General features: G+C 46.4%; 1 protein-coding gene across 1 annotated transcript; it reads right to left on the reverse strand.

Moving 5' to 3' along the window:
• Positions 1 to 27282, reverse strand: PSMG1 (proteasome assembly chaperone 1). The gene is made up of 7 exons (XM_075912015.1): positions 26956 to 27282; positions 23793 to 23902; positions 18329 to 18480; positions 17418 to 17480; positions 7585 to 7783; positions 5141 to 5277; positions 1 to 2338 (listed from the first exon to the last, which is right to left on the reverse strand). Exons 1-7 carry the CDS (start codon positions 27090 to 27092, stop codon positions 2264 to 2266), a joined length of 873 nt encoding a protein of 290 aa, XP_075768130.1. The 5' UTR covers positions 27093 to 27282; the 3' UTR covers positions 1 to 2263.
• Positions 27283 to 27340: the final 58 nt, after the last annotated feature.

Consider the following 27340-nt stretch of genomic DNA (forward strand, 5'->3'; position numbering starts at 1 on the left):
TGCTATACAAGCACTGTTATTTATTCAAGGTTTTCCTCTAATCTTCAATTTACAAATATTCATATCTGAAATGCACAAATAAGCAATTGGAGTAACCAGTGAACAATCCTCTCATTGCAAAAATATTTTCATCTCAGGTCATGACTACAAAGCAACTGTAGAAACAAGTTTTCTTCACACCAAGTAAAATTCTGGTTAAAAGTAAAAAAAGGTCTCCTTGCTAGTATATTTAAAAATATACCACCTATATAATGGCCATTTGTTTTTCTGGGCTCTAAACTCTGAATATACTAATAGTAATTTAAATGAAAGCACTCGAGGCTTTACACTAATCCAATCTGCTGAAGACTTGGTCTCACCTGCATCAGTTACAACACTGCAAGGCCAAATATAGCAGGGATAGTTGAGATTGTAATGTAATACAGATTTAGAAATTTCAGAAGCAGGCAAAGCAAAATTATAGTGTTACGAATATTCCAGTGTACTCTCAGTATCAAACAAAAATCACACTATGCTAAAAATAATCTAGGCCACAATAGATTCAAAGTAATCTCTCTTTCCTGTAAAATGATCAAAACACATTTTAAAATTCTCACTGGAGTAACAGCACTCTGATTGTTTACAACAAAAATTAACTCTTCATGCCACATTTGCAATTATGATCTTGAATAAAGTCAAAGACAATATACAGTTAAAGTACTGTAACTTTATACCAATCCCAATATTTAATTTTAAAAATACACTGTCAAAACAACATTGAAACTACAGGTTGTTCCTCCCCTAACTGGGAATCTCTGGTCCAGTGAATATTCTTGGACCACAGAGCCCAAGTATAAGGAGGTCAAGCTGCAGGGCAGAAGCGGGGGGAGGGGCGGCAACTAAACCAGGAGCTGAGGGAGAGGTAGGCAGTGCAGCCAGGAGGTCTGGCCCTGGCAGCCACGGAGCTCCAGCCTGGAAAGCCATGGCCAGATAGGTAGCAGTTGGGTTGGAGTCCTAGTCCGGGGCAGCATGAACCATGCTGGGAGGGACTACCCCTCATTTGGCAAATCTCCTTGTTCAGGACCATTTTGGTCCCCAGGGTGCCATACAAGGGAGGTACAACCTGTACAGGCTCTTAAAATATTACCCTCTACCGCCATTTTAAATTTAAATACTGGCCATTTCAACTATTTGCTTTTAAAAACAGTATTTTCTATTCCCATATTTAGTATAGAAGTGACTGCTCTTACGACTTCTTTATCAACTCAGAAAGGATGAAGAACATTTTTATTGTTTGGACATAGCCAGACTTTTGATATTAAAGTCAGTTTTGATGATTACTTCTTATTTGTATTTCTGCAATAATTGACCCCATTGTGCTAGTGCTGTTCAGACATAAAGCACAGTGGTGCAGTTTTTGCCTGCAAAATGTGTATGTCAAAGTATAAATTTCTCTTTATGTAAGAGAAGGAGCTAAAATACTGAGGTAAGTTCCAAAGTGAAAAAAATGGAATCACGTATTTCACCTGCTTCCAGAGAGCTGTTCCCACCACTTTCACTTATGTGTACACATAAAATTCAGGATTCCACTTAGGGATGTTAAAACAGTTAACCAGTTAAATACTAGCATTTATCCAGTTAAACACTAAACTCAGAGCCTGCCACCCAATCTGCTGGGGTTGTGGGGTCCTGCTGCCTAGCCTGCCACCCCCTCTGTAGCCAGGGCTGCTCCAGGTACAGGCTGGTTAGCTGGTAAGCATACCAAGTGTTTAACATCCCTAATTCCACCACAGTTTCCAATATGTCTTTGTCGTGATATTTTAACATAAATATTTGGTATATAATAATTGAGAACTTCTATTTATTTTTATTCAAAGACCCCACAGAAAACTTTCAAAGGACAGATTTTTAAGACAACTCAACTTTTGTAACTCAAAAGAGTATGACATCATTAGATATCAAACACACTTTTCTCCTTTGAATATGAACTGTGTATTTGAAAACAAAGTTGTTTGATCAACTTGAGGCTGAATGCAATTTTTCTCTTAAGTTGTCTTCTTTGGATTAATAAACTTTAAAGAGTACATTCTCCCATCTTGAAGCAAGAAAATCTGACATGTATAAAGCCATTCCAGCACTGAACTATGTCCAAGTAAAAAAAACCCTCAAAATACAAGAAATCTATTGGGATTTATTCCACTTTTAAGGAAGCAGCTATCTTCAAATATGCAACTGGAATTGACAAAAATTCACAGACTCGAATGTACTGGTGATAATGTCCATTTTATGTATAGATGTTGTTACAAATTTCATTGGTTGCCACTAATTTCTTCAGAATCTCTGCGCTTTTGGAGACATCCTAGTAAAACAAAGAAATAAGTCATCACTAGTAGTATATAAAACCATTAAATCATACTTTCTCGTACTCATTCAAAGCATTCAGTGAACAGCAAAATGATTAAAATGTTAACTATAAAACAAGGTATCGAGAGAACTAGTGAAAGCTTCAAAGGAACATCCAGTTTAATCTCACATTCGGACTTATTAACCTGTATTCCTCCTTCCTTAAATAGTCACACCCATAAATAGGAAGGGTGGTTTGAGATGTGTTGCTCATGTCCATTCCATCTTAGTTGCATGCATGTAATAGAAGTTATTCCCATTGTAATATAGGGGACTGGATCTGGCGCCCCCTGGAGCAGCACCCATATGGCATGGAATAAGAAACACTGCCAGCTCCACACCCTCTGTTCCTTCTTACCAGAAACTCAGACAGTGGAAAAGGAGGGCGGATAATCGAATGGACACATGCAACACATCTCGAAGAACACTAATTACAGAAAATGTAGCTGTCTTTTCTTTGAGTGCTTGCTCATGTGCAGGGCTTGACAAACCGCAGCGAAATCTACTCACCAGCCCCACATGATAAATAGGTAAGGGGACAAAGGGGCAGATCCATGAGCCCGGAGAGAACCAGATTGAGGTCGCATTATAGAACAGGATCCCTAATGGCAGTGAAGAGCCTTTCAAGGCCCTTCAGAAGGTGACTGACATCTTGTGGGAGAGAACACAGATTTGCCCTTGATTGGCAGATGAAAAGCCAAAATGGCAACTAGATGAACCTTGTTAGAACATAGGACCAGACCCAGATTCTTCCGAAGGAGCAGGTATTCCAAGATGGACTGCAGAGAAGAATTTGTTGGCGAGATACTGTGCTTAGACCCCCATTGGGACAACCTCGCCTACTTCACCAGGTAAGTCACTCTAACAGAAGATTTTGTACTTTCCAAGAGGACCATCTGCACCTTCATGGAGGAAGCTTGCTCCTCTTGATTCAGCCATGCACTCAGCAGCCAGACCAACGTGCTGAACCTATGCTACGACAATCATTGTGACTCAAACTTTGCCCTTTTTGATATTTGACAGACTCTCTGCCAATCTCGCTCATCATGAAACACATCAGATCCCCTGATCAGTTCAGAAGAAAGTCAGAGAGCACCGTTGTCCAGGTCCTGCAGAGCACAAAATCTATTTGTAGAGTTCCCCACTTTAGAAAACTGTCCAGGCCACTTCAGAGTGGAGTGAGAAAAGACAGATCTGCTTAGGCCCTCTGCCAGTGTGTCCCTGATCCCTGGAAGGAAGACCACGCAGGCTAGGCGCAACACCCTGAGCTCCTTGACTTTTATATGCAACATCTCCTCCTCTGTGGACCAACTTGTGTTTGCATCATGCCAAGGTGTGCTCCCCTGCCAAGGTCCAAGGCATCAGATATAAGTAACACCGAAGCTCATGCACTGTTGAATAGGACTCCATCAACCACTACGAAGTGCTGAGTATTCTGGGGGAGGATGGTGACAACTTTGTCCAAATAATCCCTGCACAGGGCATAGACCACAAGCAAACACTGCTTAAAAGGGTCGTATCTGAAGCCTCTCATGATTAAAAACTTATGCACACTGCCATGTGATCTAGCAGCCATAGGCACAGGATGGCCATCGTAAGGAGAAATGCAGAGTCCAGCAATGAAGTCCTTGTCTGGAATCGGTAGTGCAGAAGAAATGCCCTTGCCTTGATGGAGTTGCGGACCACACCGACAGACTATCCATTATACAAGGACTGACACTGATTTTTCTTTATCAACAGAGCAGGACATCAGTAGATGGCCATTAGCATCACAATGGCGTTTTGGACGTGCAACCTGGAGTGACACTAGACCACCAGTCATTGAAATGCAATTAAATCATGATACATTGAGGCCTGAGGTAAGTTGCCACTACCAACATGATTTTTGAAACACCTTTGCGTTCTATTGCCAGGTGTACCATGAATTGGCAGTTCATGGACCTCACTGTGAAACAGAGTAATCATCTGTGCCCTGGAAAGATCCCTATATGAAAGTACACATCCTTCAAGTCGGCCACAGGATACCAATCTCCTGGATCCAGGGAGAGAATGACAGATGAGACTACGAGGAACTTCAATTTCTTGAGATATTCACTGAGGTCTCTCAGTTTGAGGATGGGCCTTTGGCCCCCTTTGGCATTTGAGATTAAAAAGTAATGGCAGTAAAAGCCCTTGTCCCTGAAGTCTGGAGAGGGAAGCTTTTTCCAGAGCCCCCATCTGCAGCAGGCCCTGCATTTCCTGTTGCAGTAGACTTATAAGAGGGATCCCTGAAAAGGAACAGGGTGAATAGGATTGAGGAGAAAACAAATTGGAGCATATAGCCTTGCATCACCATTCTGAGGACCCAGCAATCTGACATTATAGATGCCTGGGCTGGGAGGAAAAAAGAAAGGCATTTGGAGAATAGGAGGGGACAGGATCCAGGACGGTGGTGGGAATGTGGCCTTCAGGCGCACATTCAAAATACCCACTGACCCTTCTTGGGTGCAGGCAGAGCCAGCCTGTGTGAAGGTCGAGGTTTGATGGCTTTGACAGTCTCCTATTGACAAAGCAAAGGCCGTTCTCCCTGCTCCCAAGGATAAGTTTTGTTGGCAAAAGTGCAGATAAACAGTGTTTATAATGCTCAACTTACTGCGTTGTTTAAAACTATACAAACAAAGCCGAAGTATTATTAGTTTACAATCTTAGATATTTCAATACTACAGTGATGTAGGCCAAAGAGAACTTTCCACTAATATTGAAAAAAATAAAGCTTTACCTTGACTAAATTTCTCAGGTTCTTAGAGGAAAGCACAGGCTTGAATGCTTCAATTGTAACAGCGTCCAGTTTGATGACATCCGTGTAACACTGATACAACACTGCAGGAATCTGCCATACTTGACAATAACTCAAAACTAAATATAACCAAAAAGAAAAGACTATCATCAGAGTGAAATAATCTAATCCACACTGCATAACATCTCTTTCAATTTAAGTAATACAGGCAGTCCCCGGGTTACGTACAAGATAGGGACTGTAGGTTTGTTCTTAAGTTGAATTTGTATGTAAGTCGGAACTGGTACATATTGTAGGGGAAACTCTAGCCAAACATTTCTCCAGAGCTCAGTTTTATTCTCCCACACCTCACTTCCCTCAGTCCTTTATTCTCAAGCTGAGGTGTCTGTTGAGAAAAGCCGCTCCGCGTCTCCCTGGTCTGCTGGGGGGGGGGGGGCCTGCGGCGCGTCTCGGCGGTCTGCTGGGGGGGGGGGGGGGCGCAGCTAGTGCGGGGTTGCCTCACCCCGTTTGTAAGTAGGGATCCGATGTAAGTCGGATCCATGTAACCCGGGGACTGCCTGTATACCATTTTGCTATGGGTTTAAATCTGTGACTATTTTGACTAATAGCTATTAAGAGCCCTATCCTTCTAGAATTTATCTTAAATATTAACAGATTTATTAGGATTTAAGCTTTTGTAGATAAAACCCACTTCTTCAGATGAATTGAGGTGGAAGTTACAGAAACAGGAGCACATACAAAGAAGCTGCTTGTGTAAATAAAGCTAATAAAGTGAGGCTGGAAGTGGGTCATTCATAGCATTAGATCTGGAGATGTGATTATATTTAGAGAGTGGAAATTGACTTTGCAATGCATTAACCAGTTGAGATCCTTATTCAATTCTAAATTGACAGAGTTGAATTTGCAAATGAATTCTAGTTCCGTTATCTCCTGTTGTAACTGGTTTTTAAAATTTTTTTGTAGAAAGCTTACTTTCAAATCCATTACTGAATGTCCAGGGAGGTTAAAATGCTCCCCTACAGGCTTATGTGTGTTATCATTCCTGATGTCTGATTTGTGTTAGGGATGTTAACTAGAGATTAATTTACTAGTTGAGTAGTCCATCAGTGCTCAACCCATGGGTTGCGACTCCCAAAGGGGTCGTGGCTGCCTTCTGGGGGGGGGGGGGGGGGGGGGGGGGGGGGGAGTTGCAGTGCCGGGCCGGCCGCCACTTTGTCCCCCGGCTCATCATACATGTGGTGGGGGCAAGGGGAGCGGCACGTGAGCGGAACGGCATTTAAAGGGGCCACGCTTTTTTTTTTTGGCGCTCAACCAACATTTTCCTGGGGGCTGCACTGGGAAAAAGGTTGCGCACCACTAGTAGTCAATGTAATTTCTTCATAGGCACTTCCACATTCCACCTTTGAAATCTACAAGAGCCCCAACGGGATGAGGGATCATTTTCCAGGATTAGATGTAGATTGTCAATGATGGCCTGGAAGAGTTTTAGTTGGAGGCTGTAGGTGATAACCAATGTGTTCTGTTATTTACCTTGTTGAGCCTGTCCTGAAGCAGGTGACTTCTGGGTACTCATCTGACTGTCAATCTCTTTCTTCACTTCCCCAGGTGAGTATTTAAGTTTTAAGAAGGCTAATATGAAGTCAGTTTTACCAGTAAAAGTTTATGTTCTAATTAATCTGTTAGGGTACAACTACACTGCACGGTTATTTCAGGATACCGGAGGTATCCAAAAAGATCTATCCCATGTCTACACAGGCCGCCCATTATTTTGAAATATTTTTTTGAAACAAAGGGCACGCTATTTTATCATCCTGGTAAACAATAGTCTATGAGCGTTAAGAGTTGGCTCTAAAGAGTGCGTTATTTTGAAATTTGGGCTGTGTAGACATGCCAAATTTCAAAATAGCCTATTTCAAAACAGATTTGAAATAAGATACATAAATTGCATAGTGCATAGTATCTTATTTCGAGTTTAGGGTGCTGTGTAGACACACCCTCAGTCTTTGAAGTGCCACAGGACTCCTCGTTGTTTCTGCAGATACAGACTAACATGGCCACCCCGAGACTGCATTGGGTGAAGTACTTCCTTATGCCTGTTAATTTCATTAGGTAACTCCGGGCTCAATATATACTGCATAACATAATATTTTACAGTATAAGCTGTTAATTACATAACAGCTGTTTTACATACTGATATGTAAGATGCCAAAATGTTGTGAATTAATTTTCATAATGTCATCTTCCCAACTCATCACTTATATACACAGGATTAATTTAAAATTAGGATAATCAGTTAAACATGATGCTGTTCTAAATTAACATTCACCATTAAGTGTCAATAGTTAGTAACAGACACATGACGACCTTGCAATGCCACAAGAAAATAAATGAATAAATATAAGAATATAAATGAAGTTGCATAATACCAGCAGCAGGTAGATCCTTTATAATATTTGGCTGTTCCAGCAGTGGACAACAGACTGTCTCTTTGTATTCTTTTGTCTTTAAAGCTTTCAGAAAAGGAGAAGGGAGCGTTAAAGTGGATTCAGGAGTTTTATAATCAGTTACAGGACATGTTGAAAGAATGGTTACTTGCAGGTCCTTTTCCCGCATACAGCCAAAAACCTGGAATAAAAATATTAATTCAACATAAGTGAGGTTTATGCTACTAAAAGAATGGAGTACAATTACAGAAATGTGGGTTCGTTTTAGTTTAGATGGCAAGTAGTTGCTCACATTTACAAAGTTCTCCCACACTCTCAAAAACAGAGATTACTGTGTTAATTTCCAACAACATATAAAACAGTAGCTAATAATTATACATCTGTTAAGTTTCCCGACTTGCTCTGTAGGCTTCTGGTTTTTAAACCCTCCTACAGATCAGCAGAGAAACCTGAACAGTTATTTTTTATAATCTGTGAATGAATAGGGAAAGAAAACCATATGAAATCAAAATGATTGTATAAATTAAGAAACAGACTTTAGATTACATTTCAGGTAATATCTAGTCACTAGATGTGTTGTTATACCTAATTCTAATAAAATGCTTGGCTCCCACCCCGCCCCGTTGTCTCCACATTTTTATATTGTTCATTTCTTATGTATTTGAAGTTAAAATTTGCTGAGAACTTCTAGGGGCAGTCTGGAAATGTTTAAGGTTGTTCCTTGAAGTCAAAATAAACGATGTTGCAGAAAAAAAAATAGGAATGCATTTTTGGATATCTGACTCTTCCTCATACACCACTTTCAGATGTTACTTCTTTCTACTCTAAGATCAATACAGACTTACTAAAAATGGTTTCATTTTCTATGTTGCCACTGTATGGTTATTTCAGAATACTGGAGGTATCCAAAAGAGCTACCCCATGTCTATACAAGCTGCCCATTATTTTGAAATATTTTTCAAAATAATGGACACACTATTTTGCCATCCCAGAGATTAAGTCATTTTTGGATATGAAGGGTGTCAACACACCAAGCTTTCATACTGAGGCTGGTTGCTCAGGTTTTACTATCTTGTTGACATTACTGGTCATTTGAATGAGTTGAACCTTAAGCTACAAGTGCAAGGAAATACAACACTGAATCTGCAGCAGGCAGTGTTTGGATTTGAGCCAAAATTGACTGTCTTCAAAGATATCAAGATGGACAGACTAGCACATTTGAAAGAGTACAAATGTTTCATGATTCATATTAGAGCGAGAATCCAAATAACAGCCTTGATTTGCAGCAGCTTGCCGGTTTGTTTCTGAGCTCCTGACAGCATTCAAATCTTGTTTTGTTGACTTTTGGAAACACAGTGCTCTGTTTATGATTTATCCACATAAAGCATTAGTTGAACTGGATTTGACAGTCATTCCAAGCATCCCAGTCAGCAATTTGGAAATGGAAATTGCGGATTTCAAGGAGTCGGATGTCTGGGTGGAAAAATTCGTCAAGCTGAATTCTGATTTAGAATGCCTTGCTTAAAACGTGCAGAATTGGTAAAATTGCACAAATGGGCTGACATGAAGACACTGGAGCACAATGATCATCTGATTCTGCAAACTCGGAAAGAACTTCCTGTCACATACAACACCATGTAGAATGCCAGATTGGCCTTACTTTCAATGTTTGGCTCCACTTATGTGTGTGAGCAGGCTTTCTCGATAGCCTGAATTTGCAAGAAGCTGAATTTGACCAGTTCTGATGTAAAATTCAAAAAAGTGTGTGAAAAGATGCAGCAGAAATCCCATTAAGTAGTCTGTTAGAACGTTTCATGTATGCTATTATTAATCATCATGTCAATTATCAGTAATATTAAGTTGCATATTTTCAGCCATGCAAATGGATATTCTTATACCGACTTCCTGTTGACCACTTGTTCTGAATTTTGATGTAGTATGGCTCTGGTTTGAAAAGGTTCCTGACCGCTGGCCTAATGGAACAGAACACTTGTTACATTATTAATACTGAAATTGCTGATCCTCTGCCCTATCTGTTGCACAAGAGCTCAGAACAAGTCTCCTAGAACACCTTAAATCAGGAAAGACAAGGCATAACATTGTTTTTTTTCCTCACCTGAGAAATATCATACATCTCCAGGCCCTATTTATATATTTTAAAGGGAATATATATTCAATATTCAATTTTTAAAATCTCTTTGCAGATCGCTTATAAACACATTTTATTCTCCTTTCTGTCTCACTGAAACAGCTACAAACTCTTTACACAAGTAATGTGTGTATTGGTGCCAACTCCTAAGATTTGCAACATATGGTATTTCTGTTAGTAGTCTAGTTCCTGAAGTCAAATGATTGTGAATCTGCACTTATAAATAAATGAATGTAACCTGCAAGGTTGCAGGGAAAAAATATAATGAAAAATGATATGAGGGTGCCCTAAAGGCTCAAAAACTGGAAGGCAAACAAAAAGAAGAGAGAGTTACTCACCCTGTGCAGTAATGTCTGTTCTTCGAGATGTGTGTCCCCATGAGTGCTCCACTCGAGGTGCTAGGCTCATCCCGGCGCCGCAAACGGAGAATCTTTCTTAGCAGTAGCCCTGCCGGCCCGTGCATGCGCTCCTGCTGTCTTGCGCCGTTCCAGCTGAGCACGGGCCGGCTTGACAGTTTCCTCCCAACCGGAAGCATCTGGAAGATAAAATAGAAACTCCGAAGCAGGGCGGGTCGTGGAGTACCCACGGGGACACACATCTCGAAGAACAGACGTTACTGCACAGGGTGAGTAACTCTCTCCTTCATCGAGTAGTGTCCCCAAGGGTGCTCCACTCGAGGTGGGTACACAGCAGTGGTCCAATGGTATCGGTGTGCTTCGGACTTATGGCATCTGCGCTGTGGCCAAAACAGCTAGCACCACCACTGAATCGTTCTTTAATACTTTCGCCAGGGCATAGTGTCTGGCAAATGTAAGAGCAGATGATCAAGTTGCTGCACGGCATATGTCCTGCAAGGGCACACCTCTAAGGTAAGCAATGGATGCGGCCATTCCTCTAGTGGAGTGAGCGTGAAGCCGTCCCGGTAAAGGTTTATGCCGTAGGGCATAACAACGTGTGATGCAAGAAGTGATTAAATTGGAAATATATTGTGCGGAGTGCTGTTGACCTTTCGAACACTCGTCCATAGCTATAAAAAGACGCCGAGACTTCCTGAAAGCACGTGTTCTCTCCAGGTAGAAGGCCAGCGCTCGTCTGACATTGAGCGTATGTAAATGTGAATCTTCTGGTGAAGAGCGAGGTTTTGGATAGAATGTTGGCAGACTTATTGGCTCATTTATATGGAAAGGAGAGTTCACCTTCGGGAGGAAGGTAGGATGGACACGAAGCCGCACCCCCTGCTCAGAAAATAACGTGCATGGTGGGTCGGCAGATAGAGTTGCCAATTCACTAACTCGATGTGCTGAAGTGATTGCCAGCAGGAATGACACCATCGTGAGCATGCGCAAGTCACAAGTTGCTAACGGCTCAAAGGGGGGACGAGTTAATGTGTCCAGTACTAAGGCCAAGTCCCACGGCTCTGGTGGAATTGTGTAGGTCGGGTACAGGTTCCTAAGCCCCTTTAGGAATCTTTCAGTAAGCAGATGAGCAAACAGTGAATGGCCATTGATCAGAAGACGGAAGGCCGAGATTGCTGCCAGGTGAACTTTCAGCGAAGCATTTGCCAACCCCCCCATCTTTAGGTGAAGGATGTAGTCCAGAACTTGCTGCACCAGCAAAGAGAGAGGGTCAAGATTCCTCTCCACACACCACGATTGGAACCGATACCACTTGTAGAGGTAGGTTTGGCGAGTGGTCCGGCGTCTGTTGTTTATCAGCATGTCTCTCTGCCTGAGAGCAGGTCATTTCTGGCAGTTGGAGCCAGTTAGGAGCCACACCGTGAGGTGCATGCAATCGATGCTCGGATGCACCATTGTACCGTGCTTTTGAGAGAGCAAATTGGACAGCAGTGGTAGTAGTCGTGGCTGAGCGACCGACATTCTCGACAATTGCGTCAGCCAAGTCTGTAGGGGCCAAAAGGGTGCTATGAAAATCACTGTCATGCCCTCCATTGATATCTTCTCCAGCGCCCTTGGAATAAGAGGAAGAGGAGGAAAAGCGCAGAGTAATTGGTGACGACTCCAGTTGAGTAGGAAAGCATCTCCCAAGGAGTTCATGCCGACACCTGTCCGCGAACAGTAACGACGGCACTTTTTGTTGTGGAGAGAGGCAAAGAGGTCTATACTCAGGAACCCCCAGAGATGGAAAAGATCACGAACAACTTTGTTGTGTAACTCGTGTTGAGGAAGGAAGTGCCTGCTGAGGGCATCGGCGATGACATTGTCCTTGCCGGGAAGGTATGATGCGATAAGGGTTATACCGTGCCAAAATGCCCAGTTCCATAGTCATATAGCCTCTGCACAAGGGGGCATGAGCGTGCACCACCTTGCCTGTTGATATAGTACACTGTGCATATATTGTCGGTGAGAATGCGAACTGTAAGACCTCAGATCATGTGGAGGAAGTGCCTTCAGGCGTTGAATACAGCTCGCAACTCAAGGAAATTTATGTGCTGTAGGGATTCCTGGGGTGTCCAGAGCCCTTGAACTCGATGTTCTTGCAGATGGGCACCCCAACCAATCAAGGAAGCATCCGCTGTGATCTGTACTGAGGGCTTTTGCCCGTGGAAGAGGACCCCTGCTAGAAGATTTTTGGGGCTGTCCCACCATGTTAGCGAAGTCCTGACGTGCTTGTGAATAAACACTGTTTCGTTCGTGCTGTGTACACCCAGTGTGTAAACAGTGAAAAGCCAGTGCTGGAGACCGCACAGGTAGAGTCTTGCATGTGACACCACATATGTGGTGGCGGCCATATGCCTGAGCAGCTGCAGACAGGTAAGTATGTGGGATCTGGGAGCAACTGATACAGTTTGAAGCAAATACCGAATCAACTCAAATCTTGCTGTGGGTAAGTATACCCTAGCGCTCTGTGCATCGACCCTCGTGCCGATAAATTCGAGGTTGTGACTCGGCGTCAAGGATGACTTGTCGAAGTTGATTATGAGACCCAAAGCGTTGAATACCGTCGTGGTAGTGGCAACTGCTCGGGCAGATTCATTGAAGGTAGGGGCCTTTAACAGGCAGTTGTCGAGATACGGGAAAATTGTGATATCGAGACAACGAAGGAAAGCAGCCACCACTGCTAAGGTCTTGGAGAACACCCGCGGAGCTGCTTAGAGGCCGAAGGGTAACACGCGATACTGGTAATATTCTGTGCTCACTACAAAACGAAGGAAGCGCCTGTGGGCCGAATGGATCGTTATATGGAAATAAGCATCCTTCAAGTTGAGGGAAGCAAACCAAACCCCTTTGTCGAGAGCAGGGATGATAGAGGCCAATGTAACCATCTTGAATTTCTGTTTCCGCAAGTGACGGTTGAGTCGACGCAGGTCCAGGATAGGTCTCCAACCCCCTGACTTCTTCTGGGTGAGGAAGTACCGAGAGTAAAACCCTCTCCACTGCTCCTATTGACAGTAGACAAGAAACCTCTTGCTGTAGAAGAGTCTCGTGAGAGGGGTCCCTGAAAAGGGACAGGGAGGATGGGTAAGGGGGGGGGGGACTGAGATGAAAGGAATGGTATATCCTGCAGCGACTATGTCGTTGACCCAACGGTCGGTGGAAATCAAAGACCAACGATGTTGATAAGGTCTCAACCGATGATGGAATAAAGCTTGCGGATTGTGTGGAGCCTCTGTCAAAGGGGTAATGCACAGTCCCTCAACCGACATGTCAAACTTGCTGCCGTCCCTGCTGGTGGCCAGGCGCCTTGTTAGATTGTTGTCTCAGTTTCTGTTGGTGCTGTCTTGGCCTTTGCTGCTCTTTGCTGCTCGTATAGTCTGGCACGGAATGACGCATAAGAGAAAGGTCTTTGCTTGTTATAGGGTATAAATCTCTTATGCTTATATGGAGGTGTATACATCCCCAGCATTCTCAACGTCATACGGGAGTCTTTGCCTGAGTGGAACACCTGATCCGTGGATTGAGCGAAGAGCGACTGACGATCAAAGGGCAAGTCCTCTACCTTATTCAGCAAATCTTTCGGGGCAGCAGCTTGATGCAACCAGGATGCACGACGCATGACTACAGCAGTTGCTGTGGCTTGAGCTGCTGCATCGGCAGCGTCCAGAGTGATCTGCAATGCTGTTCAGGCTGCTGTATAGCCCTCCTGTATTACCGCCTTCAGAATTTGACAATTTGAGTCCGGCAGATGTTCAAAAGAGGAATTAATTTCGAGTAATTATCGAAATCATGATTCACCAGGGAAGCCGTGTAATTGCACATTCTCAAAGCTGAAGTGGCAGAGGAATACACCTTTCTGCCTAAAATGTCTAGGCGCTTGGCCTCGTCATTTACGATATTTTTAGTTTGTGCTGTCTTGGACCGTTGTTGTGCGGCGGCGTTCATGACAAGGGAATTAGGCAGAGGGTGAGTAAACAAGAACTCCATGCCCTTCTGGTTTATAAAGTATTTCTTGTCAGATCGCTTGTTGGTCGGCAAGGAAATAGCTGGAGTCTGCCAGATGTCATAGGCAATTTCCAAAATGGCGTTGTCAAAGGGGAGTGCCAACTTCGATTTTTGCGAATGTTGCAAGTTCTTAAGTAATGGATGATGTTTTTGTTGAACATCCGTAGTCTGAATACTCAGACTGTGCAAGCCTCTTAAAAAGTTCTTGAAACTGATTATGGTCTTCTGTTGGAGATAGATCCCCGGGGAAAACTGTGTCATCTGGTAATAAAGACGAGTGGTTAGCAGGAGAATCAGGACTCTGAAGTTCCCGAGTTGGAGTGTGGTTGTCCTGCTGTCCCTCATGGGTCTGGACTGAAGCCGTGTCCTCTACAGGGGTTGGAGATGCTGCCAAAGGGTGGGGTTGCAATGGTGCAAGACATGGAGACACTGGTCTGCTGGAGCGCGGAGACCGTGAGCGCAGGTACCTTTGACGGAGAGAGTAATAAAGATCACCATAGTAATGGTCACAGTACCTACTATGATGGTATGACCCCCGGTGAATATCTCGGATAATAGAGCTTTGGAGTTCCATACCGACGTGAATATCGTGAAGGTCTTGAAGACCGTGATGAAATAGACCTCATGGAGTAGCGGGAGAGAGATCTAGAATAATGCGCTCGATAACACCGTGGTGAATGACGAGGCCATCTGTAATAATGGTCCCTGGTCGGGCGATGGGCATGGTGATGGCTGTCCGCGTAGGACGAGGCGGGTGACAAAGGTGGAGGAGAAAACACAACACGGTCTGGGGTAAGAGATGGTGTCCAAGCCCTTCTTGACTTGTGTTGTGCGTTGGACGGCACCGAGCAATTCAGAGGAGAGGACAGTGCCGTCTGCAATGGGCTAGCAGGCAGTGAAGCAACTTGCATAGCCTGGCCGCAGTCTGAATGAAGAGCCGGTGCCGCTGGCTCAGCTGATTGCAGGGCCAAGGGCGGTAATGCTGGTGCCAAGGGCTGAAAGTTGACAGTACCCTCCTGCGGTACCGAGGCTGGTGCCAGGGCGTCCAACACAGAAGGGAGCGGAGATAAAGTCGCCGGCACCACTGCTGTGGGTGCTGGCACAGCTGCGCTCGTTTGCGCATGCGCTGAGAAACCCGGTGCCGGGGCAGCCATTGCCGGCTTCAAACCGACCGTTTGAGCCGTCGTCAGTGCCGATTCAGCCCTGGACCCCTTTGTAGAAGCCCGTATCGGATCCTAAGTGTGGGCTAGGGTAGGGGCAGAAGAGCTACGGCTCTTACCCGTTTTCTCCGTGGAATGCCTCGGCAGAACACCTGGGGTTCCCGGTCTGTCGGCCACACTAACCCTCAGAAAGGGTTTTAACAGCTCTGTGGGGAGTCTCTGTAGGAAGAATCTCATGTGTCCCTGAAGCAGCAGAGAATGGCTCAGGCATGTCGGAGGTCTGGAGGACTTTATTAAACAACAGCAGCCTCAGCTCCCGGTCACGCCTGGCGAGCAGTCAATTTCGTGCAATGAACGCACTTGGGAGGGACATGTCCGTCCCCGAGACATTTAATGCATTGCGAGTGCCCGTCTGATGCTGGCATGGCATCCCGGTACTGGGTGCACCTTTTAAAACCGGGTGATCCCGGCATAATTGTTCATTCAGACTTAGTGAACAACTCAAGGAAAAAAAGGTGGGTTTTTTTTGTTTGTTTTTTAAAACAAACAGAACTATACTACTAACTACTCTAAAACTAAGAAACTAAGAAGAGCAAGTAACTATCTAACACTAATCTCCCTTTCTCCTAGCAGGAGGGGGAGTGTATGTAAAGTCTGTCTGCGGCCACTTGAAGGAAACTGACAAGCCGACCCGCGCTCAGCTGAAACAGCGCAAGACAGCAGGAACGCATGCGCGGGCCGGCAGGGCTACTGCTAAGAAAGATTCTCCGTTTGTGGCGCCGGGACGAGCCCAGCACCTCGAGTGGAGCACCCTCGGGGACACTACTCGATGAAGAACACAATATTTAAGATTGTCATGATTTTGAAGTTGATTACACAATAGTTAAACATGACTCATGACTTTTGAGTGACTGGGGTGGACAATATTGCAAATTGTTCCAGCAGCAGCCTCTCTGTATGGCAGAATTATAGTGATAGAACAAAATAAGCAGGAAAAGAGCATTTCTTCCTCAAAGAAATTAGAGCACACATTCTTCAGTGAGAACTCTGTCCATGCCAATTTTCAAACTAGTTATTTTTGACAGAGGTAAACTTGTACAAGTGCTGTTATACTTTTCTTTTCTAAACAAAAAATACCCCCAAAACACACACAGGCTTTTTCAATATTACCATAACTAAAAAGTGGTTAGAATAATTCACTTCCGCTGAAATCAACCATGGAAAATTTAAGCCTGAAAGGCAAATGTTTCTGAAAATTATAAGTGTGAGAACAGAGGATCTCTCTACTGGAAACTGCTTTAGAAAATTTATCTACAAACACAACCAGTTCCAACTATAATGGAAATTGACATAATTTCCTGGTACAAAATTCACGTAACATTTAGTTTTCTAAGTACAGTAAACTTCCGATAATCCGGCACTTTTAGGACCCAGGGGGTGCCAGATTATCAGATATGCTGGACTATCAGAAGGGGAGGGAGCTATGAGGGGTCTGGGATGGGTGGGGAGGATGGCCCCCCCCTTCCAATAGTCCGGCTCTGCCCCAGGCATCCCCGATTCAGCCGCTACTGGTCAGTTTCAGCAGCAGTTGAATCGGGGACGCTTGGGGCAGAGCAGCTGGGATGCTGCCGGGTTGGTCCCGCAGTGCCGCCCCTCAGCGGTGCCGGACCAACCTGGCAGCACCCCAGGTGCTCTGTCCCAGGCGTCCCCAAGAGCAGCTCGGGTGCTGCCGGGTTGGTCCCACAGCCCCGAGGGACAGCACTACAGGACCAACCCAGCAGCACCCCAGCTGCTTTGCCCCCAGCTTCCCCGATCCAGCTGCTGGTCAGTTTCAGCAGCAGCTGAATCGGGGAAGCCAGGCGCAGAGCAGCTCCAATTGTCCGGCAGCCAGAGCACTTCCGGGTTCCTGATGGTGCCAGACCATCAGGAGTGCTGGAGCATTGGATGCCGGACCAATGGAGTTTTATTGTACAATTTTTACAAAAATATGGTCATATACAAAGTAAGTGATCATTATAAGCAAGGGTGTTATTTCAATTTAATTGTAAGACTGTGAGGTTTTTTTCCAAAATTTCTTTGCCTAACTTCTATTATTCACAATTTTACCTTTTCAAGCCACTGAAATTGCTGGTCCTCAGCCACATAGCAATTGCACTGACACAACAATACCTGAAAAGACAGAATTGTAAACAAATGATTCAGACAACTCAATTACAGTGCTTTTCTGTCTTGTATTTAAAAGATATTGACTATAGAGGAGCATGATGTTGACTAAACTCATTATATACTACTGCCATTTCCATCTTGCCATCAGTCTTCCTTGCACTGCACATAGTGGGCCAGATAGTCATCTGCTGTAAGTCAATGTAGCTTTATTACAGCAGCAAATGCCAACCAAGGATCTAGCCCAAAATGTTTACGGAGAACAACTATTAGTACTAGACTTTGAGGGTGGGAACTGACACTAGAAGTAGCCTTGAATTCCATAATTACTTAGTTTAGCTATGTGGCAGAGTTGAGTACCCTGAACTTCCTGAAACGCAACTCACATCTCAGCAAACATGTCAAGTAAGCGGTCAAATCAATGTTTTGATGTAGTAAGCTAAGGACTAAGGATGTTAAAAGGACTAAGGATGTTAAAATGCAGTTAATTGACTAGTTGATGTAATTTCCATCGACTAGTCGATAGGCACTTCCACATTCCTCCTTTGAAATATACAAGAGCCCCCGCTGATGGCGCTGTCACTTTGAAGTACCCGTTTCCCCCTCTCCCTCCCCACTCTTCTGCCTCTATTTTATAGAGGCAGCAAAGGAGGTGGAGGGGCAGGATATCGACTAGTCAAAATACTATCCAATAAGCAAATGCTTATAGGATAGTCGACTAGTCTTTTACATCCTTACTAAGAACACTGCAACCTTATTGACTTTCTTTTTTGAAAAGCATTCACTTTCTCCCTCAAAAAGGAAATAGATATGGAGTGAGTAATTTTTAAACGCATACATATTATGCCACTTACTGTGGGATCAGATATTAATTTGTAGAACAAACAGAAAGTATCTGTTGGAAGAACACTTGTTGTATTTGATGTTCTGCACCACTCATTCCACAATCTGACAGATCCAACGGCTTCCCAGCATCCAGAATTCAGAACAAAAGAGGACAAGAAAGCTGCAAACAATGTAAGTATTAGTTTATATATTTGTATAGTAATATCAGATATATGAAACATTCCCATTAAAACAAAAATCACTATTCTACACAGAACCTCTTGAAGTGGATTACTACAGGGGTTGGGTTTTTTTTAGCAACTCTTTATCAATTACATTAAGATTGTGGCTGCAACTACAGGCAGTCCCCGACTTACGCGGATCCGACTTATGTCGGATCCGCACTTACGAACGGAGCTTTCTCGCCCCAGAAGTCGGGGCGAGAAAGCCCCGTTCGTAAACTGCTCCGGTGCCCCTGGTCTGCTGGAGACCGTCTCCAGCAGACCAGGGGCACCGGGCGGGTTCCCGCGCTTCTGAGGCTTTGCCAGAGCAAAGCCTCAGAAGCGCGGGAACCGCTGCTGCTGCCCCTTGAGACCCGGTGCCAGCAGACCACAGGCACCCGGACTGAAGCCCCCCCAGCAGACCAGGGACACGGGGAGCAGAGCCGCAGCGGCAGCGGGGTGCCGCGCCTCTGAGGCTTTGCTCTGGCAAAGCCTCAGAGGCGCGGGACCCCCCCGCGGCTGCGGCTTCAGTCAGGGTGCCTGTGGTCTGCTTGGGACCGTCCCCAGCAGACCACAGGCACCCAGACTGGAGCGGCAGCAGCGGCGGTTCCCCACGCCTCTGAGGCTTTGCTCTGGCAAAGCCTCAGAGGCGCGGGACCCCCCGCGGCTGCGGCTTCAGTCCGGGTGCCTGTGGTCTGCTGGGGACCGTCCCCAGCAGACCACAGGCACCCAGACTGAAGCCGCAGCCGTGGCGGGGTCCCTCGCCTCTGAGGCTTTGCCAGAGCAAAGCCTCAGAGGCGCGGCACCCCGCTGCCGCTGCGGCTCTGCTCCCCGTGTCCCTGGTCTGCTGGGGGGGGGGGCGCAGCTAGTGTGCTCCCCCCCCCAGCAGATCAGGCTTTTGTTTTGGACTCTGGGGCAGAGCAGCTGGGGCGCTGCCGATTGGTCCTGCAGCGCCCGTGGGCACTACTGGCCCAACCCGGCAGCACCCCAGCTGCTCTGCCCCAGGCGTCCTGATTCAGCCGCTGCTGGTCAGTTTCAGCAGCGGCTGAATCAGGACGTCTGGGGCAGAGCAGATGGGGTGCTGCTGGGTTGGTCCAGTAGCACCCCAGCTGCTCTGCCCCAGGCGTCCCCAAGTCAGCTTCTGCTGAAACTGACCAGCGCTGACTACAGGAAGCCCCAGGCAGAGTTGCTCTGCCCCGGGCTTCCTGGAATCAGCTGCTGATCAGTTTCAGCAGCAGCTGACTTGGGGACGCCTGGGGTTCTTAAGTTGATTCTGTATTTAAGTCAGAACTGGCGGTCAGTTTCAGCAGTGTCTGAATCTGGACGCCAGTTCTGACTTACATACAGATTCAACTTAAGAACAAACCTACAGTCCCTATCTTGTACGTAACCCGGGGACTGCCTGTACACCACAAACTCTTCACCCCAAAACTCTTCACCCCATAAATCTTAAATGTCATATTAAAAATCTCCTAATTAGTATAAATTAAATATACATTATATATGTTAAATACTTTCTGTATCACATAGAAAACTCTCTCATCAGATACTATAAACAGAAAAATTTTGACTTATTGGTCATTGAAGCACAGTAGATACTGTCTGTTAACAACTCCCTATACTGATCCTTGCCTCCCTATTTTTCTTAAGCCCTTACACTCTTTGGTAGCAATCAGGTGGGCAGAAATAAACATCTTCCTCCAAAATACATATGAAATGTACTGCATTAATTGATTGAAACTATAAGTTAGCATGTTCAGCATATTCTTTCCCTTCCAGATTCATCTCCCATGATTAGACACTCAAACAGAACATGCTCGTATGCAGATACTCCACCAGCCCATGGAGTCAGTGTTAAAATCATCTCAAAAATACACATCCCACATGGCAATAAAAGTCTCCATCACAGCGAGTATGATGCAATTTTCAATTCAAACCCAAGCAGTGTAAACAGTAGGAGTGCATTATCTATACTGGCATTTTGTCATAACAAATGAAGCAATTTTTCTTGGCTTGTTAATCCACAATATCATGGCTTTGGAATCAGCTTCTTCCTCAGTACCAAGACACAAAACAAGGATTCTGCTGGCTTTTGTCAAAAGTGAACTTCACAATTTACAGAAAGTGATCAAAAGTAGGGCTTGAAGAATTTAGCAGACATCTCCTTGCAAGAAACTACTTAATTAGAAAACAATATTAAGTGAGGAAGGAGGAGGAAGGGCACAAGTAAAATCCAAGGGCATATCCCTAGTGGAAAGCCAAATTCCATCCCTAGTTAATACAAAAGGAAAGTGCTAGAATTCCTAGTTGATACCACTCAATGTCTTTGCTCTCCAAGGCTTTGTTTAGGCTAGAATTTAAACAGGTTTCAGAGCGCACACCTTCAAAATTCTAGTTAAGACAAGGCAAGTTGTACTACGGTTATAAGCAACTAGTCCCTTGACTAGTCACTTCCCCTCCACCACCCCACTTGCTGTCTCTATTAGATTCTTCTCCCCTCCTCCCCCTGCTTGAAGCAGCAAAGGTGTAGGGGCGAGGGGGAGGGATACTTCAATGCGGCAGCGCCGCTCGGAGCCCATACTCAGGCTCCATACAGCGCTGCCCCTTTGAACGTCATTGCAGCATTTAAAAGCAGTGCCGCATAGAGCCTGGGGTCAGCTCCATGCAGTGCTGCCGCTTAGAAATGCTGAGGAGACATTCAAAGGGGCAGCACCGCACAGCCCCCGCTGTGGACTCTTGTACATTTCAAAGCTGGCATGCATGTACAGCCCATAGTCAGCAGGACTTCCCGCTGGCTCCGGGCTGCATGCTGAGTTCTGCATTCCTCCTTTTAAATGTACAAGAGCCTCAACCTATTAACTAGTCGAGTAATCGATGGAAATTTCATTGACTACTTGACTAGTAAATTAACCAAAATTTAACATCCTTAGTACAAGCAGGGAATCAGCTGATTTCTGGCTCACGCCTAGTCCCAGATGCTGCGCCTCTGCTTTTTAAAGTTAAGAGCCCGAAGACTCTTAATACATTTAAAAGGCTGGTGCACAGTAGGGGACGGGGACCCTGCCGGCTCTTAATACATTTAAAAGGCAGAGCCACAGCGGGGCTAGCTCTGAGGGTTGGGAGCTAACCCCGTTGTGGCATCCCCACTTATCGACTAGTCGATGGAAATTCCATCAATTAGTTCAGTGTTTCTCAACCAGTGATATGACTATTCTTAGGGGTACTCGAGAGAAGTCTGGGGAGGTACACCACACAACTGAAATTTGGGGAAAACTGAATTTGTGTTTTAAGTTTTACAGCGCTTTATTATGTTTGTATTTTTTACACCCAAAAATTTCATCACCTGCCCGACTACGATTAAGTTGTTTAAACAAATGTGTTGCAATGGTAGAAAAAAAAATGTTTGTGTCTGAAAACTGTAGGTACTGTGAGTACTACATTTTTTCTTTTTTTAAAGGGGTACTTTATGAAAAAAAGATTGAGAAACACTGGATTAGTTGATTAAACTAAGTGTAACATCCCTAAGCTGTACTTTAGGGCATGCTAAACAAGTCAACTAAAGCCTTGGGGGTGGGTGGCGGGGGAAGCCACAGAATTATCTTAACCATTTTAGGAAGTACTAAAGTACAGCTTAGCTTGTCTTCACTAGTTCTAGAAAGTGTGAGTTAGATTATGTTAGTTCTCACACACACACACCCCATCTTTAAATCCCAGCTCAAAACCAGATTTAAATAAAGTTGAGAACTTTAAGTGCCAATCAGCTCCTGGGCTGCTAGGAGTTTTTCCTACCAATTCCTGGCTGTGAGTACTCAGAAGACTGCAAGAGAGTTGTCTTCATTATTCTGTTACCCTTCTGTTCCCAAAACAGATTCTTTGTATTCCCCTATAAAAAGCTAGTGCATGCATTTGCTCATATTCTTAGCTTCAGAATGGCAGACTGAAACTGACAATGATGAAATCATCTTTTTGGTATGATTGCATTTTTTTTTAAAGTGTCAGATGATTACATAAGATAGATGCATCTTTAAAAAATGTATTTTCAAATGATACCATCGGCAGATACTGGGGAAAAAACACACTTGTGGTTTTTGTGGTTTGTTTTGTTTTATTTGCAGGAAGGGCTTTCTATTTTCCAGGTAGCGCTAATGGGGATATATGTCAAAGAACCCACCTTCTTTAGATCACAGGATACGTATCCAGTGCTGGCAGTTTAATAAAATAAATACACTCTCAGCACAGCAAAGCTACATACAACTACAGAAATAATGGAGCTGTTTACAGAAAGACTCATCATTACCCCAGTTTACATTTGAAAGCTCTCTTCACCAACATCAGGTCTAAAAAAAGTTTATTTCTCAAATGAAAAACTGAAATAATTAAAATCCCTTCAGAGCATGGTCAAAATGTCTCCTGTAGGAGAACTGCAATTCTCTACCATTCTGCCAGACATCCAGATTGCTGCTATCCTTTTCATAAAAGAAAATTAACCAGTCTTGGAGAGATCCAAACCAAAATCAAACATGTCTCCAAACAGAGAAGCACTATCCTAGCACCCACACACCTTCCTTCTATGGGCTGACCCTCCCAAATCTAGGTCCCTCGGGTCCAGCAACATCCATGGTCCAGAAGAAAGGACCACAGATGTTGCTAGACAAGAGAGCCCTGGAGGGAAGGAGCATGAGTCCCCCCACAGGTACTGGGGAGCTGGTCCTGTGGTGGGTAGGGAGTCCACTCCTGGGGAGCCTAGGGCTGGGGAGCCCTGTGGGGCTGAAAGGAATCCCCAATCCCAGCTGGGAACCCAGGCAGCAGTGAGCCAGCGGGGCTGTGGGGAATCCTCAGCTGGAACCTTGGTGGAAGAGGGCCAGCAGGGGGAATGACGGACAGAAGCAGGGTCAGCAGCGGCTGGCAGAGGGATTTCCAGCAGGACTGGGGCCAGCAGTGGCTGGGCAGGGGGATCCCTGGCCCCAGGACAGAACCCCAGTGGCAGCAGGAACCCCGGCAGAGGGACCAATGGTGGATGGGGAATCCCAGCCCAAGGAAGCTGATCTTGGGCATCCTGGCATGGGGCCAACAGCAGGAAGGGAAGCCCAGGCTCTGGGAACACCCACAACCAAGAGAGTAGCCTTGACCTCCTCTGGTCCAGCAAACTCCAAGGGTGCCAGACCAGGGAGATCCAACCTGTACTACAATTTATGGATATTGAGCAATGGGAGAGAATAAAACAACTGTATAGAGTTTCTAAAAAAAAATGTTCTCAATTTGGACCACTTACCTACAGAATTATGTCCTATAGCCATTATAAATTTAGAGCAAGGAAACTGCTCATCTGTAAAGTTTCCAGTAGATGCATTTAACTTCGAACTCCAAAGGACATGGACCTCCCTAGCGTAAGAAAAAGAAACAGGTTTAATGCAAACAAATCAAACAATGTATGAAAACACAGGGAGGGAACTGTCAATAAGGTTAGATCCATTTTCCTCTCTGAGATCTAGAAAGAGAATACAAAAATAGTTTGTGTGTGACTCAGCCTGTGTTACAAAAGAAAGCCAAAACAGAGAACAAAAAAACAGGTTAAAGAATATGTAGATAAATTTATTGAAATCAGAAGGACCCGATTAAATTCACCCTAGGGCATTTAAAAAACTAGCTAGAGCAGGGGTGGCCAACCCGTTAAGAGTCAAAGAACCAAAAAAGCAGTGGACAGAGTGCAAAGAACCACATACCGGGGTGGAAAACACACAACCAGCCGCACCAGGGGAAAACAGGTGCCGGTATGAGGTCCCAGTGTTGAGGTCAGGTGGAGAGTTGGGGTGCTGAGCAAACTGCAGGCTTGTGACTGTGAGGGTGCGGGAATTTTGGATGGGGTGCATGAGGGGCTCAGGACAGGGAGTATGATGGGCTCAGGACACAGATTTGCAGCGTGTGGATGGTGCAGGAGTCTTGTGGCAGAAGACTGGGGATATGGGAGGCTCAGAACAGGGGGTTCCAAGTGTATGACAGGCTCAGATTTGGGGTCTGGGGAGTGCAGGAGTGTTATGATGCTGCGGCAAGATGGGGGCTTGGCCCCAATTGGGGGCTTGTTGACCAGGCTTCATTTTAAAATAAAATATTATGTCAGACACAATGTGTTTCAGCACTGTCTTTATTTATGAGAGGGGCAGGGAACCTGTTTTGAGTCAGGGGACACTGACTCACAGAAAAGTCATTTGGGGCCACACAAGTGAGACGCAAAAATCAACTCCTCCAAAAAACCTCAAGCCTCACTAATGTGACCCCAACTGTGCTGGTGGGGGCAGGGGACAGAGTGCTGGGGCAAGGTGCTGAGGCAGGTGGGTGGGGGAGGAGAGACACAGATAGCTCGGCCGGTACCTGGGGATCCCAGGTCTAAGGAAATGTGCGGCCTGTTCTTCCCCTCCCCTAATAGCTGGCGCGCTTCCTGAAACACCAGGTCTGTCACTGTGCCAGGGACGTCCTCCTCCTTGCTGCCTGCTTGCACAGGGTGTATGTGTGTGTGTGTGTAGGAGTCCAGGGACTGCATGCCAGCTCCCACTTCTCAGAAAGCACACGCTCTTCCTCTGCTCCCCACAACAGCCGCGTGCTTCCTGAGAAGTGGGAGCTGGCATGCAGTACTAGGATTCCTACTCCCCCCCCAAATCTACCATCCTGTCCTGTCCCCTCCCCCAGAGCCAGGGCCCCCCCTGCTCTAACCCATTTCCCCTCCTGTCGAGCCAGTCCCCCCCCTCTAACCCAGTCCCCATCTCCTCCTCCAAAGGCAGGCACTCCTCCTCGCTCTAACCAAATCCTCCTCCCCACAACCTTATGCCTGGGTTCTGGAGCCAGAATTAGAACTGCTGACACCACTGCTACTGCCATGCGCATTTCCCCAAGCACTGGGGCATATGCTCTGGGGCCGTGTCCACACTCAGGGTTTTTTTCGGGAAAAGTAGCCTTTTCCCGAAAAAACTTCCCCTGCGTCCAGACTCAAGCCGCGTTCTTTCGAAATTATTTTGAAAGAACGCGGCTTTTCTTTCGATGGCGGTAAACCTCATTTCATGAGGAAGAACGCCTTCTTTCGAAAGCTCCTCTTTTGAAAGAAGGCGTTCTTCAATGTAAAGAGGCCGTCTTCGAAAGAGAGCATCCAGACTCGCTGGGTGCTCTCTTTCGAAAAAGCGGATTTCTCTTTCGAAAGATCCGCCTGCAGTCTAGACGCGATCTTTCGAAAGAGGCTCTTTCGAAAGAAGCCTGCAGTCTAGACATAGCCTGAGTGGCTAGCTTTGAGCATGTGCTGTCCGGGATGCCATGCACACCTCCCCTCCACACCCAAACCAACGCCCCTCCCCTTCCCCAGAGCCAGACACTTCCCTTCCCCGCTGTAACCCAATCCCCCTCCCGCCAACCTTATGCCCGGTCCCAGAGCAGAGCCGCAGCCGCTGCTTCCCAGGTGCTGGGCAGGTGTGATGAGCAGCCGGCTTTGAGCATGTGCTGGCAGGGATGCCATGCACTCCCCTCCCCCGCCCCCAGCCCGATACCCCTCCACTTCCTTCTCCAGAGCCAGGCACATATACAATGAAACATATCACACCCTGGCATGGAACACCTCCCCCCCATGACAGGGCCCCCTAGGTCCGATGGACCACTCCCTGTGCAGGGGGTGGTCCCTGTGCAGAGAGGGCTGTGGGGGGATGCAGGAGAGAGCAGGGAGGCTAACCTGCAGGCTGCAGCCATCAAGAGTCAATGAGTAGCACAAACACTGGCTGGAAGGCTTCAGAGGAGTATGGGGCAGCTTCACAGCTGGCTGAAGAAAAGCGGTGCTCTGAAGCAGGAAAGCACCACTTCTCTCTGGCTGCCAGCTGTGCTCCTCTGAAGCCTTCTGCTGGCCACCACTTGGTGAGAGGTGGCTACCCAGAAGCGAGGGGAAGAGCATTCAGCTGGCCAACGGAACTGTGCCCCTCCTCACCTTTCTACAGAGTCAATATAATGATTTTCTATTGATATGCATGTTAGTAGTTAAATTCCTGGACTGCCATTGCTCATTAAAAGTGCTGTCAGATGGGTGGAAATCGGGTGACTATTGTATTTTATACACATGTATCAGCAGAACGGACTTAAACGGGGCTCGCGCGTTGTGCAGTCTGGCCTTAATCCCTGCAGTCATGCGGGGCAGCGTGAGGGAAGCTATTCGCATGGAAATGCAGCCACACGTTAGTTGCGGCCCTCGGCACGTGCTGCCTCCTCACTGTGGCCCCGGGGCTGCCAAAGTTGAGCAGCCCTGGCCTGGCGGGAGGATGAAACAAAAAGGAAAAGTGGCGGGGGGGGGGGGCAAGAATGTTATTTTCCCCGCCGGGGGGGGGCTCCAAAAGGAAGAGGAGCCCAGAGCCCCACAAAGCCTGATACCGCCCCTCCCCCGCCAGCTCCTGTGCGCCCCGCCCCGCGACCTTTTCTTCTCCAGCTCCCGGCGGATCTCGCGGTCCTCGGGCGTCTCTTCCCGCTCCAGCGCCAGCGCCGCCTCCTCGTCGTCGTCCACCCCGGCCCGGGAGGGCACCGCCAGCACCTCCCCGAAGAACGTCGCCATCGCGCCGCCCAACGGCTCCGCTCCCGGCAGCTCCGCAGCGCCCGCGACTGCGCCGGCGCCAGGAAAGCTCCCCCGCCCCGCGGGGATGGAGTCGCTCTAGCCCAATCGCAGCATAGAGACGGTTGAGGGGGCGGGCGGTGGGCGCCGCTCTAGCCAAGCAAACCCCAGAGCGTAACCGCTGGGCGCGAGCTGCCCCTGGGCCCAGGCTACTGCGCACGTGCCAGCCGGGAAGGGCTGCGTCATCAGCC

This window comes from Pelodiscus sinensis, chromosome 1, assembly GCF_049634645.1.
Source record: "Pelodiscus sinensis isolate JC-2024 chromosome 1, ASM4963464v1, whole genome shotgun sequence".
Taxonomy (NCBI): Eukaryota; Metazoa; Chordata; order Testudines; family Trionychidae; genus Pelodiscus; species Pelodiscus sinensis.

Bases quoted from the DNA above. Each gene is read 5' to 3' on its own strand.
- PSMG1 (XM_075912015.1), bottom strand. From the start codon at position 27,092: ATGGCGACGTTCTTCGGGGAGGTGCTGGCGGTGCCCTCCCGGGCCGGG. The intron at 23,903-26,955 runs GTCGCGGGGCGG...TTCTTACGCTAG, and splicing joins CGGGAGCTGGAGAAGAAAAG to GGAGGTCCATGTCCTTTGGA. The intron at 5,278-7,584 runs GTATTATGCAAC...GGTTATATTTAG, and splicing joins AAAGGATCTACCTGCTGCTG to TTTTGAGTTATTGTCAAGTA.